The 14,728-nt window shown below is 31.7% G+C and overlaps 1 protein-coding gene across 6 annotated transcripts; it reads right to left on the reverse strand.

Annotated features, from left to right (window-relative positions):
- Nucleotides 1-534: 534 nt before the first annotated feature.
- On the reverse strand, nucleotides 535-14,451 carry LOC116770918 (uncharacterized). 6 transcript variants are annotated; one of them, XM_061520972.1, is made up of 5 exons: nucleotides 14,341-14,451; nucleotides 11,591-11,690; nucleotides 4,706-4,957; nucleotides 3,344-3,479; nucleotides 535-3,253 (listed from the first exon to the last, which is right to left on the reverse strand). In XM_061520972.1, the coding sequence occupies exons 3-5, from the start codon at nucleotides 4,928-4,930 to the stop codon at nucleotides 2,766-2,768; spliced, it is 849 nt and encodes a 282-aa protein (XP_061376956.1). In that variant the 5' UTR covers nucleotides 4,931-4,957; nucleotides 11,591-11,690; nucleotides 14,341-14,451; the 3' UTR covers nucleotides 535-2,765. The 6 variants fall into 6 exon arrangements, with proteins under 6 accessions (XP_061376956.1, XP_061376955.1, XP_061376957.1 ...); XM_061520971.1 differs by having other exon boundaries at nucleotides 537-3,253; nucleotides 14,337-14,451; XM_061520973.1 differs by lacking the exons at nucleotides 535-3,253; nucleotides 3,344-3,479; nucleotides 4,706-4,957 and adding exons at nucleotides 5,677-6,756; nucleotides 6,833-6,968; nucleotides 7,216-7,467.
- Nucleotides 14,452-14,728: the final 277 nt, after the last annotated feature.

The raw sequence follows: 14,728 nt of genomic DNA on the forward strand, positions 1-14,728 counted from the left end.
GAAACACCTTCGCCGAATGTTAGTTAAGTTCAACGGCAGTAACTCAAATGCTGTATTTGAAATCGTCACAGGTGATGAAAGCTGGATATATTGCTACGTGTCTGAATCCAAAAGGCAATTAGCTCTGTTGGCATTTCCATTCGAGGATCAGCCAACTAAGGTAAAGAATGGTACAACTCCACGAAAAAAGATGATCATTCTTTGGTCAGAATGGTCATTTCACTGCGGTTGAGCTAGAAGATGGTAGGACAGTTGCTTCAGACGGGTATGTAATCGCGAAAGCGCGGGAAAATACCATAGCACCCCTAAGAAAGAATGGGCTCACTGCTTTTGTTCCATCGAATGCGACGAGTTGTAGAGGGGAACGGAGGCCGGAGATTACTTAGAAAAACAATAAAAGTCAGTGTTACCTAAGTATAACAGAATTATTTATTTTAATAATTTATATATAAATAAATAAAAAAAGTAAATTAATACTCGTAAGTAGACAGTTGGCACTGATTGTAAATATTACACAAAAAAGAAACTGTTTTTAACATAATAATTATGTGAGATCAGTAAAATATACGTTAAATTACATCATTAAATTTCAAAATTACTCTAATTTCAATGTTTTCAAATAAATTGTTAAGTAAAAGTAAAAAAAATACATCTCAAAAGATAGCAAAAGTATACCGCCGTTAAAATATAATTAATGTTTGTATTATGTTTTATTCATTATTAAAATACAAAAGCAATATTTATTATCGCGATAGTTAAAATTTATGATAAGTACATAATTTTATAAATACGTAATCTTGAAATTTGATCTTTGACCAGCCGCTGTAATATTTATAGCTAACATCACTAATTGATAAACCGTGCAAATTGAGTTATTTTATTAAGTTGTAATGACAATTAGTACATTAAGAATATTCTGTTTAAATACTTATATGCAAAAAAAATAATGTATTATTTCATTGCTTTTATATAACTAATATATGATGAGTAATTCCTTCACATAAATGGGAATAAATCTCTTGGAGGGAGTTTTGTTTTCAAAGTCTTTTATAAATGTTATAGTGTTTTTTCCTAGTTTTTTTTTAAATCAATGTTTGCTTGATTTGTAGGCCAATTAATATTCTGTTTTTCTTGTAATTTAATGTACATGAACGTAAATATTATTGTTTATACTCATGTTGGATTTCCATCTGCCACGATAAGCATTGCGAGAAACCGCTGGACATATTTATATGTATGTAAATAAAAGTATGTTTTTATTTACATTTTTTATCACATTGAAATCCCGAGGTTAAGTTATAAAAAAAAAACTATTGTTGTGATAATACTATTTATGCGGAAATTTGTATTCCTTCGAATGGACTTGCAACAATAACAATAGATCTCTAACAAAATTAATGCTTTTGCGAAAGTTAATTTAGCTTGAGCCTTTCATTTCTAACACCGAGCTACTTTATTAACACTGCCCCAAATATCCACGACATAAGTCCTGAATAAAATAAGGATTTTAAATAAATTATTATAGGTTGGAGAAGAAGAAATTCATTATTTTTACATGAACTTGACGACTTTTTTTAACATGCTTAGGAGTGTCAGATTCAGGTCAAATATGCATGCACATTTAGTTATTATGCCTCTCTTATATAAGTCCCTCTAAATATTTGCAAGAAACTCTAGTAGTTTATTTTGAAATTTTTGATTTGAAATTTAAAGAAATTTCGCAATGCAAGAAGAATATAGTAATCGCTTGGTGGCAAGTTCGTATTGTATGGCGGATGCATTAACACTTTCCAACAAAGATCCCAAAGTTCTGGCAATTAGTAGACGTGTGTGCGTTGTCCCGATGGAACGCGACACTCTGTTCTTGGCAACGTTTGAGGTGCTTCACCGTTTTTTGACCATGATCGTTTTCGCAAAGGAATATCATATGTCATCCATTTCTCATCTGTAGTCAACATCCATTTAAGTAATGGGTCTGTCTCATTTCATTTGGCCAAGGCTTTGCAGATAATATTAGATCCATCATGTTTTTGTGGTAATTGCTCTGGCACCCAAATGATGAGCTCCTTTTTGAATCCAGATTTGGGTAAATAATTTAAAACTGTTTTATGATCGATTTTTAGCTTCAGGAAGATTTTACGATTCTGACATGCAAACTCAATCATTTCTACGATTTTATCAATATTTGCAACGACCGGTCTACCTTTGCGGGGATATCCTTAACATCAAAAATTCCCAAACTTAATATGCGACACCAAAGTGAAACAATTATGTGTTACTTTGGTTTAGCCAATTGGCTGTGACAATATCGAGACTGGCTGGCTTCCATTTTTGGATTAGTCAGAGGAAATTCGTAAAATGTGATTATTTTTCTGATTGCTTATTTTCCATTTTTAGCACTCACAACTGAATGCAAGGAGGAAAAAAAGCAAAATATTTTTTTACTACAAAATATCACCTCTCTAATGAGAATTGATCTGAAATTGTTTGATCGATACTTTACTAGAAATCTGTGACTTCAGCCATCTAGCTAAAAAATAAACGATTTCTTTTCTCCCAACCTATTATATAATAATAATTTTTCTCCTTCATCTTTATCCACGATCTCAAGTTAAAGATCAACTAACAAATCAAATATATACCCAACATATAAATCCCTCTGTACATTATCAATTTATATTTTAAAGTTCCTTGTCTCCCTCTGTACATTATCAATTTATATTTTAAAGTTCCTTGTCTCCCTCTGTACATTATCAATTTATATTTTAAAGTTCCTTGTCTTCAATAACTGTACTCGCTCCGATGTTTAATTGATTAACGTCGTATATAATCGGTTCGTCTGTAACCACGATCTTCTCATCATCAGTCGTATTAAGTTTTGAATCCAATGTATTTGGTCGCATACAACTCGTTGATGGTTCTTCTGCGACATCCTCCAGATTCAAAATTCCTGTTAAAGCGTAATTAAGCTCAAAGTCGCTTATCTGTTTGTCTGTAACAGAAGTTGCATTGCTTTGTGTAAAATTTGACATCTGGTTAGTAGATACAGGTTGGAGTGATTGAAATGTTTCGTGGCACGTGCAAGTCCCGCAATGCTGTGTATTGTATCTTAAGTCTCTGCCAAATGTGGTGCTGCTCTGCGACCAAGGTTGAGTCCTATAATCAGCCTCTATATCTGTATACCGCGGTTTCAATTTACCAGTGAGCCTTTTATATTCGCTACTTACTGCCAGAATATCATAGCCTTCAAATACTGAAACAAATGAAGCCTTTATATGTATGTACAGGTCTATTTTATGAAAGTAATAAGATATGTTTTTAAAGATAATTATTGTATATTTACAGATGCAGAGAAAGAGCAGATTTCTTAACATTGGCCCATAATTAATTATTGTTGTGACCGTAAAGATTACAATTATATCCGACAGACAATTCGGTATAGTCACGTACAGCAACATTTTGTACATTTTCGTGTTTCCCTGAAAGAAATGAGTATAAATCATAGCGATTCTAAAATATTCAGCTATAGATTCAACAACTTTTTTTTGTATATTCTCTATAGTCAGATCAAATCAACGTACTTAAAGGTTGATTCGCTATTTATATATCGAAATTTTTAATATCACAAATATTTTCTTTAGAAATCTTATAATTTTAATAGTAATTTAATAGCTTAATCACGTAATATTTACTAAAATAGATTTTAGTCACATCAATTTATTAAGATATATACGGTAAGTCTATTTATATTAAAGTAAAATGGTTCAATTTATAACACCATTAAAAACAGAGTATCTATTCGATTTTTTTGTAAAAGTGATGACGTATTTTACTATGAGAAATCTAAAATGTTATAAAGCATTGTACGAAATTTTATAATCGAGAATGAGCTCTAAGAAATCTCACAACAAAATTATTAAGATAAATCTTGAACATAGATCAAATAATGGCTTCTTAGGTTACGACTCGTAATACAACCACGCGACCCTTTTTATTAATATATTGCATGTTAGGCGAGGAAAATACGATATAATTTTAAGTTACTCTATAATGATTATAATTATTTTTATTTGCAAAAATATCTTGGACAGCGAGATTTTTAAATAAAGATTTTACTATTTCACGTTAATAATAAATATTTACGAAATAGACTTAAACAGCTTCTTATTTATATTTTAGGAATGTTATAGCAAAAGGGTCAGCATTATCTTAAGTGTTCTGATTAAATCAAAAGATCACATTTTGAAGAATAATTATAAACGGTGAGTGAAATTAAATTTAAACCATAAAAAATAGCTAAGGTTAAACTTATACGTCACAATTCTTAAATATATTTTTCAAATACAGTCACTAAGTTAACGATAGGATACGACACTTGATTTATATGTAACACTTAATGATATTAATCGTAATTTCATTTAAATGAAACTAATATATTTCGGATATACTACGCGATTTTATTATTTTAAAACTACATAATCCCGACGCTTCGGTTACTTTTCAGCAACCGTGATCACGGGCAGACGAGATGTGCCATCTACGTAAAATCCGCGTAGTATATCCGAAATATATTAGTTTCATTTAAATGAATAAAACTCGCGAAAGTCTTAGATCTCAATAATCGTAATTTCTTGGTCAATTACATATCGATTATAAAATTTGGTACAAATCACGGAAATTTCAACAAAATAAAAACACAACATACTTTAAACAGAGCTGGAAGAGTGAATATCAATGCTAGTACGTAGATTGTCTTGTAGGTGAACCAAAATATGTAAAAAGCTATTAAAGCTTCGTATATTTTTGGATTTTTTTCCAATTCGATTTCCATGTATGTGAACATTATGATTAGGGATTCATCTTGCGTAGATACAAAACCATCTTTTGCCATAGATTTTAATATTATGATACGTCTGAACGTGTCGCCCATTATGGCAATACACACCAAATTTGCTATCTGAAACGGTAAATTAATGTATTTAGATATCTGGTTGACTAAATCTTACAAAAATAAAATTGTGCACATAACATGTTTTTGTTGTTTTCGACAATTTACAACATCCAAGAAGTGAACAGTAATACAACAATCTAATCTCTCGTTCCATTCCATATAACAGATACACAAATAAATCTTATAGTAACGTAATAATTTTTTTATTTATTTTGGAACAAGTAACTCCTTTTTCTCTGAACAAAACTAAAGCATAGAATTATTGTTCAGCTATAGACTGAAGAGTTGATTTAAATTAATCTAGAGAGTCCAATTTCATGAGGGTACTAAATACTTTTTCCATGAAGAATACAATATATAGTCAAAAATATAATTTTGAATTTATTATTTTTTGTAATTTATTACAACAGATTTATTTGTAGCCAAGGTTATTTCAAACGGTGTTTATCAAATATATAAATGGTGTTTTAAAAAATTTACTCCAAAGCATGACCAAAAACCGAAAATACTTTTTACATGATCTTTTTCGATGACTTTTATTGGTATTTTTACTGAAGGTATTCAGTCTTGTTTTGGTATTTTATTTATATCAAAGATCCCTTTTTTACTGAACACAGTATTTTGATAGGATTAAGGACTCCTTAAAACCATATAAGATATTCAGTGAAACGGGTCACGTTAGGATAATAAAGAAACAAAACAAAGGTAGCTAGGTACCTGTCATTTTCTGTAGTTACATGAACTACGTTTATTTTACACGAAAATATAAAAATTTTATCTAACATAATATCATTTTACAAAAGTTGCAAATACAATTAATGTAAAAACATAAATTTGTGCGCGAATTGAAAAGAAGGCCAATTACTGCTTACATTTCTATCGCCTTATTAACAACTCCGATGCTTTATATCATGATTGTAAGGAAAATCTAAACCTATTTAATTGATTTTTTTCTAGAAAAATGTTGTATTCGTTGAAGTAGAAACTAGTTTTGAGCTACTTAACAGATATTGCAATAAAATTAAGGAAACAAAAGAAATTTACTTCTTTTAAATTTTGAACCAGCATGCAGTAGTTCTCTTTATCTTTTATGTTAATGTAACTATATTATAAACTTGACTAGTTCCACATTATTTTCTAAATGAAATATTCACAACCTTACTCCTAAATTTCAATAGATCCTCTTATCCATCATCACTTGTATAAATGATATTAACTAACAGATCAAATATATACCCAACATATAAATCCCTCTGTACATTATCAATTTATATTTTAAAGTTCCTTGTCTCCCTCTGTACATTATCAATTTATATTTTAAAGTTCCTTGTCTTCAATAACTGTACTCGCTCCGATGTTTAATTGATTAACGTCGTATATAATCGGTTCGTCTGTAACCACAATCTTCTCATCATCAGTCGTATTGAGTTTTAAATCTAACGTATTTGGTCGCATACGTCTCGTTGATGTTTCTTCTGCGACATGATCTAGATTCAAAACGCCCGTTATAGCATAGTTAAGCTCAAAATTGCATATCTGTTTGTTTATTATTGGAGTTGTATCACTTTGTATAGAATCAGGCGTTTGTGGAATAGCGATTGGTTGGTCTAATTGAACAGGTTCGTAACACTTGCAAGTCCTACAGTGTAGTCCAACGTTTCGGAAGTCCTCACGAGATATACTACTGAATTGAGTCAAGGGTTGGCTCCTGAAATCACCTTCGATATCTTTATACCGTGGTTTCAATTTCCCAGTCACTCTTTTGTATTCGCTGCTTATGGCCAGCATGTTGTAACCGTCGTACACTGGAATAATGAAATTATTTTAAGTTGGTTGATTGTATACAAGTTACAATGTGAAAGTGAACAAAGAAATATTTACTGAGGCCAGCAATAAGCGGAATTCTCAGAAGAAAACTATAATTTAACAATATTATAGCCAGTAACGATAGAAATATATCCAATATCCAATTCGGTATACTCACGTACAGCAACACTTTAAACATTTTATGACCTCCCTGAAAGTATAAAATAAAATATTAAGTAACTATTACATTGAATATTATCAAAAATTCCCCTCACATAACGAAACGAAATGACCAGACCATAGCTTTGCTAGCCGCTTTTAACAGCGATTCTTTAAGAGTTAGTTATCTTAATCATTTCAAAAAAATATATGAATATTTGAAGTGTTTTTTTTTTTTTACGACAAAATCATTTCGCTTCTCATTCATACTTTAACTGAACGCTGTCAACTTAATATACCTTAAAGAAAACTGGAAGAGTGAACAACAATGCTAGAACGTAGATCGACTTGTAGGCTAGCCAAACTGAGTAATATAATACCATGAAATGGAAAGCATGTTGGTATTTCGTCGCTTCGTTTTTATTGTAGGTGAGATTTAGGCCCAAGATTTCATCTTGAACAAGTATGTTATTTCCACTTATTGTACCTTTTAGCTTCAAAATATATCCAAGTATCATGCCATTTATAACTATCAATACTAAAGTAAACACCTGAAATAAGAGTTCATTTCAATAATCTAAGGAGATAATGGAAAAACATTTATCAAAGCACTTTTAAATTACGATAATGATAAACATGAAATATTAAACTGCTTTGAGAAACGCTAGTGGATAGATAAAATATAAAATAAATAATTTAAATACAGTTAGAGATATGTTAAAAATGTCCTAAATGATGTCCTCAGAATTGCAAGCCTTACTGAAGTTAAGCATTACTAAGGTGGTTGGTTTTCTGTTCTCCGCAGCTAAATATGCACATATTCTACGACTTTTAATAATGCTGTCATAACCCATAACGAATTGGGTTAACTATTAACTAATGAAAGAAATGAAACGAAACAAATTTTACTATCTAATATAATCACTTTGAATACTAACACACCTCTCACATCTGTGAATCAACATCTCTAAACCTTCATAAAAATTATTATAATTTTAAGTCCCAAAATGACCGAAGATGGCTGCCTGCAACTCTTCATCGCTTGAAAATTTTCTTCCTCTAAGTCCCGCTTTACATTTGGAAATAAATAAATAGTCAGACGGGCCATGCCTGAAGTGTAAGGTGGATGTTCCACTTCTGTGAAACACCAGCGGTATAAACAGGAGCTATGTCTTTTTCCTTTATCTTGTCTAGTAATTTATATATAATATCCGCCGTTCACGACTGTATTACGTACTTTAAAAACCAACATCAAAATGTCTTAAAAATTCCAAAAGATCGTGCACATCACTTTTTAGTCGATTGTTGATCTTTAAAAAAAAGAGGGGGTCCTTACCCTTATAACGCCATTCCATTGACTCTAGCTTGCTTTGTGGATCATAATAAAAGATCATTCTTTCTTCACCACTCACTAGCAGCTGGATCAGTCTTTGAATTTTCGCCTCAAAGATCCAAAAAATCCGAAGCGCATCTCTTTCCTGTCTTTGTACCTTTGAAAGAAGTTTATGTACCCATCTTGGACCCATTTCTTATCACGTGAATATGTTCATGGATCCCACATAGAACGGTAAGTTTAGAGAGCCCAAGCTGAGCGGCAATTTCTCTAATCTCCAAACGCCGGTCACTCAGAACCTTCTCTTCGATAAGAGCAATCGTTTCGAGATCACTCCCGAAACGACTGCTCTTCCACAGGTCGACCGTCGTGTCCAATGTCTTCGACGGTTTCTCTCCCGAGGCGAACTCTTTCACTCAACTTTTCACTGTGCTACAAGAGTCCATTCGTTTTTTTATTTGGAGGGGATAAACGTTCTTTAAACAGAAACTTTATGTCACTTCAATACTCAGTTTTAGACATTTTGAAAAAATACGCGAATCCCGTTATTAAAATGCCTGCTAAACTTAGACTAAGCATTTTATGCCGATGCGTGTTTCTTATATCAGGTACACGATAAATGTACCCTTTAATGCAACACAACATGAAGCGAACACGTCACGTAGAACTATATGAGGCAAGTTCATTATTGGACCGACTACTAATTCCGTGCAATTTTAGAAAATCGGATTAAAAAGTACTTAGAAGACAATAGATTTAAATAGATTTCGGGCAAATGTGTAAGTTATTTACAAAACAAAACTACGTTCAATGATTATGAATTTCGACTATAAATGGAAGTCTTCTTATATTGATGTAATAGAAAGAGGTAATTTTTTTGCCAAGTTTTAGGGAAAGTATTAAAAGTTAAAGAGTTTATTAGTTTACAACCAATATCTTCCATTATTCTAAATTAACCTTGAATCAAGTCAGATTAAATAATCTTATTTGGGTTTCGACATCTTTTTTGCACACTTGCGCTTGTGAAAAGTAGTTTTTTTTATCGGTTTGACAGTTTGTAATAAGAAAAACGAAAATTGACTACAACGCAGTACGTATTCCATCGACAAATTAAAGCCAATCCTATGGGGAGAAATTAATTTCTACTAGAGGAATTAGAGACATTTTAAAGCTAGAAGTCAAACATTGGAGCTTGTATGATCTAAAAGTACTTTCGCGATACAAATATTGAGACCAGCTAATATTATATTTCGACCACATCAAGAAAAGTAAGTTTCTACAATATCTTTTCAACAACACAACAATAATCGATATTTCAGTCAGGTAATTGTCAATTTCTAATAAAAGATTTGTATAATAAGCACGAACTTTCAAGAATAGATACTCTAAATTCCAAAGATCCCAACATTTAGCCATAAGAGAAAAAACAAAAGCTTTTTGAATTAAATATACACATAATCACCTTTTCTACCTATCCTACAGATTGGGAAGAGAAAAAGGAATAGAAGTCCTTAACTAGGAATTAAAACAAGGATATAGCAAACATTTACGATACTAAAATATGCTAGTGAATCTAAATCACAATACCTTAAGCATTGATAAGGAAAAAATATTGTAAACACAGCATTGTAGTGCTTCAGTTGAAATAAAACCAAAATCAAATGAAACGGATACGCATCTGAAAAGAAGGACTTCACTCTACCAGGCAATTGTTCGACACAAGACAGAAAAAATATTTACAAGATTTACTAACGACCGTAAGAAAAAACCTCAGGAAAATAAACTTTAGGTGGTAAAACAAAATAAAAATAACAACTTTAAGAGTTATTGAAAAATATTTGTGTATACAAAATATTAAATAACAAGAGCTATTCAAGTCCGCCACAAGTTTTCGTATATAGTTCCTGCTAAAATGGACAAATATTGTTACATTAGAATCAAATTTTTGAGGATTTTTATCTTCCTACGAGCTATGAATCTTTTTTGATCGGATGCATTATGCTTTCAGGCGAAAACAGTGTACCGACAGAGCCTGCAAAAGCGAGAAAAATGCCGTTCTAAACTAACGCCTGGAGATGAGAACTCCCAACACGTAGGACAGATATGCGGTATTCTTCTTGTAATAAAATTATATTGAAAAACTATCAACCTATATTCTCTCTGAATCATGTGAGTAAGCTGCTTTATAGAGTCGATATGAATTGTATAGCTTGAAGATCCTATAAGTTTCTCGGGAGTGGGCCAGGTTACGAACTGGCTTAGGCACTATAGATCACATCTGAATGGTGAGACAGATTATTAGAAGACTAAAATGCATCATCGGTCCTTAGATCTTACTTTCTTGGAGTATGAAAACGTCTTCGACACTATTGGAACCTGGTCTCTTTTATATTCTCCACAACAAAGGCAAGTTGATTGGGGACACATCGAAGTGATAGGGTGATATCATGTTACCGAAACTGTTCATGAGTACAGTTGAGGATATAGTCAAGACTCTGGACTGAATAGGCTATTGTACCAATAGAAATGCCGTACATATTCTATTTATATAGCTGTGATTTGTCATTATAATGGCTGAAACGTTGTAGAAACTATAATAGATGCTTTTCAGTCTGGCTGTATTCAGCGTAATGGAATAAAATTAAAATTGTAATCAACTCGCACGTTGACCGGGAACTCCAGCGATAACATCTCTTAAGACTTATCGATAAAAATATATTTCTAGACGGATAAAAGAAGTTATTATGGATATGGTTATTTTATTTGTATATTTTTCATTTGTTGCTACTGGGGTAATTGTTAGGAAAAGAAAAGCGTTTTTTTTATTTTAAGTAACATCAATTTCATTTGAAAACGAAATATTGGTAGCATCCTACATACGAAATATTTAGGTTATAAGTAATGGCACATATACGTATATATTTGAAATGAATGAAAAATTTATAAAGCTGAATGCATTGCTAAAATTCTGCGAATGTCCTGTGACAAAATATAAAATATTGAGGTTGTTTAAAACATACTTAATTAAGATATAAATTCTATGTAAGAATTAAAAATATGTAATAAAAATTTGGAATTAGGAGTTTAGTCATAAGGTTAAGTCTATGCTTTAGTTATTGTTCAGTGGGCTTATGATTATTATTGTCTTAATTTAAGAAATTCAGTCCAAATTCTAAGGTATTTTTCCACTCACTACTCACTAGTAATAACATTTGTATCCGATGATTATTAACTATATTATCATACAATTCATCGATAACTAACCAACTTGCAAAGAACTTGTCTTATCATGTACAATGAAAACTTATTTTTGTACAAGAAACATATAAATTAATAATTACCAAAGTTATAATCGATGTTATGAATATTCCGGTCGATAGAGTGCAGCAACCGCAGTACGTGACCAGCTCTGGCCAGTTTACTTCCTTTTTCTTTTCATTCCTGAAAATAATATATAATTACACAGTAGTACTAGCAAGCATCTAAGAAAGACGAAATGCATTAAGCGGTTGAATTACTATTAAATAATTCATTCAGTTATAATAAACATCGCAGTAATGTTAACAATATATCCAAAATAAAAAGGTTTTAATGAAATAAGTATATGCTATAAATGTTTATCCTATTGCTAGAAAGCTATATGATAATAATGAATAGTATCAAGAAAAAACGCTACATTGATATGTAGAAAAAGCAATATCGCGGATTGCATCGAGGCTTGTGTCAAAACAAAGGTCAAGCTTGAGGCTAAGAGATTACCCAGAAGTGCTGTGGGGCAAGGGATCATCTTTTTCCACTAGTAGTAGAGACGATTGGACAACATTCCCCTCTGCAGCCTTAGCAAGCCACCACAAGCCATAATTACGAGAGGGGTAGTTTGCCGGTCATGAACAAATTCTAATAATAAAATCGAACTTAGGCCTGGCAGGCGCTCCTTTACTGGACCTCAAGGGAGGGTTAAATTGCGTTTCACATCAGAAATCTTTAATTAGACCAAGTTTTGTACGCAACTTCCTTGACATTTTTGGTTTTATTGGAGAACTGATTGAACCACCGCCCATCTCAAGTAATAAAGACAATGCATCGCAGTCTGCTGACTTATGCAATTACCCGCAGCGCGAGTCTGTCTTTCTATTTGTACTAAGCTGCTTAAATGGGACTTAAGTCCGGATGAGAGAGTGATCAGATGAATTTAGCGGTGTTCCAACTGAGTTTGTAAATTCTTCCCAGCTCGTATAGTACTCAAAGCCTAGAATTTTTATTGCTGAGGTAGCCAGCTGCGAGAATCCGCAGGCCAAAGTAAATTCATAAGCAGATTGCCACTTAGGCAGTAGACCAAGAAATGGTAATGGGCGTTGAAATTTTCTAAAGGCACTAACTCAGCGGTAGTGTACAACTCAATAATTTTGAGGTCTTCAATTTTAGGTGCTCAAATAACCGATTTATGTCACTGTCGCCGATATTTGATTCGTTTAGGCACACATAAATTTTGATTTGTGGAACACGACACTACCTGAAAGTAGCGGTATTTGGTTAAGATCTTCTGTAAACCTGAGATAACTAGGAGTTAGGCTCCATCAACTCGAGCAAGCTGAAACCCTTTATACTTTTGATTTCGACACAAGCGTAAAAATACTATTACTGTATTAATAGGTTACTATCTATGGCTTCAAATCCTCTTCTCATCAGGTGACATAACAATTAATTATTATCCGGTCTTAAAAAATATTTTTGTGTTTAGTCTTTTCTTTGCTATTGCAGTTAAACTTGCAAAAAAAAATATATTAAAACCAGCAACTTGAGAACTAACCGTAAAATAGATTTTCTGTTGCTGGTCAACAAAAGTAATATAAGTATTAGATAAAAACGCTGTTTCATGCTGAGTATTCGTCAATAAACTTAACCTAGTCTATTGACACCCACTTTTATTCAACGTCACTTATCTAATCAAGCAATTACTTCACACTTGCGTAATGTATTATGTACTGAATAAAATTAATTTCAACAACAACAATTACTGTTCTTTAAGAATTTACCGTTTTCTTTTGTAACTTACTAAAAAATAGTCAAGTCAAGATATGTAATGAATGCGTTATTCTAAGAAGCGGTATTTGAATTTCAATGTTTATATATGTTTAAGACCAAATTTTTAGAAAAGCCGTTACTACCTACCGACGTCAAAAAAATCGCAAACGAAAGACATAATACACGACGATTAATTAATATACATAGTTTTCAAATGCACGTCAAACTTATTTTAAATGCCAATAGTAAATTATGTTTTTTCATTTCTATTTTTTAATCTGTACACGCACCCACAACACTTTCAGTTGACTAACTTATGGAACTTCCAAACCTAGACAACATTGACAATAATTTAATGTTACGGGAATAAAGTCTGAAATTATTTCATCCATTTATATTCAATAGGTATTTAATTTTGAAAAATATTTTGTTTACAAGATTTGGCTTGCAATTTCGCCGGTGTGACATCAGAATTACGGTGAATGAAAACCGTGTAATGTATAATGTGAATTAAAAAAAAATACATGTCAAGTACAACATACAACCTTTTTCGTTGATAAATTTAAATCCATTTGCTTTTCCCGTATCTAAGCTACTCCTTTCTAATATTAGTAAAATTAACAGTCATTCTTCAATATCATTATCATAGTGTTAAACCTGTGTTTGTTATTATCTTTTGTCAATGTTATAAAACATGTAAATCATCATTTTTATTATTTTACATCTACATAATATTTTATATGTGAATAATTAGTGTCAGGCACTTCCTCGTCTGCCCTTGATCACAATAACTTACTTTCAATTTTAGACCACAAATTCTCAGAAATTGAGGAGAATACACTTTTGTAGGAACAATACAATATAATAAATATAATCTTACAGTAATTTAGCAGGCGCTTTGAAAATCCAACGCAAATACATCTATGGATAAGAATCTGTTGATTATATTGTACTTTAATAAACTTCAATTTTCTGCCGTAAAAATAAAAATTAATTTATAAATACTTAGCATTCCTTTCAGGCTAGGATAATGTTAGAGGAAATAGATAAAGTATCACTTACCCACCTCTTATCCTTTCGAAGATTTTACAACACACTAAACCCTTCCAATAATTCGCCATAGCCGTGTATAAGTAAAATATATTAAAAAAAAAACTTGATGTTTATCCGACAATCGTCACTAAGGGTATGGAGTTATCTTCTCTCTATGCGATAATAAATATCTTATCTATTGTAACAATGTGTTCAATGTCTTTTTATAATATCTGTTTTATAAATACTATTTTTATGCTGGAATAATATTTAAAAACAATGTTCCAGGAATGATATATGTCAAACTGAACCTCGAAGCTTAGTTACTTTTGAAATTTATTGCTTACTAGCTGTTGCCAGCGGCTCCGCCCGCGTGTTGGTCGCTTTTCGCATAACCATATATATTTATAAAACTTAAAGTT

The sequence above is a fragment of the Danaus plexippus genome, chromosome 7 (genome assembly GCF_018135715.1).
Source record: "Danaus plexippus chromosome 7, MEX_DaPlex, whole genome shotgun sequence".
NCBI classification, from domain to species: Eukaryota; Metazoa; Arthropoda; class Insecta; order Lepidoptera; family Nymphalidae; genus Danaus; species Danaus plexippus.

What these genes read in the sequence shown, in the direction of transcription:
- LOC116770918 (XM_061520971.1), bottom strand. Translation starts at nt 14,395, where the DNA reads ATGGCGAATTATTGGAAGGGTTTAGTGTGTTGTAAAATCTTCGAAAGG. An exon ending in TAACATCGATTATAACTTTG is followed by an intron (nt 4,958 to 11,590) that starts GTAATTATTAAT and finishes TTACCGTTTCAG; the next exon opens with ATAGCAAATTTGGTGTGTAT. An exon ending in CTCTTCCAGCTCTGTTTAAA is followed by an intron (nt 3,480 to 4,705) that starts GTATGTTGTGTT and finishes CATTTCTTTCAG; the next exon opens with GGAAACACGAAAATGTACAA.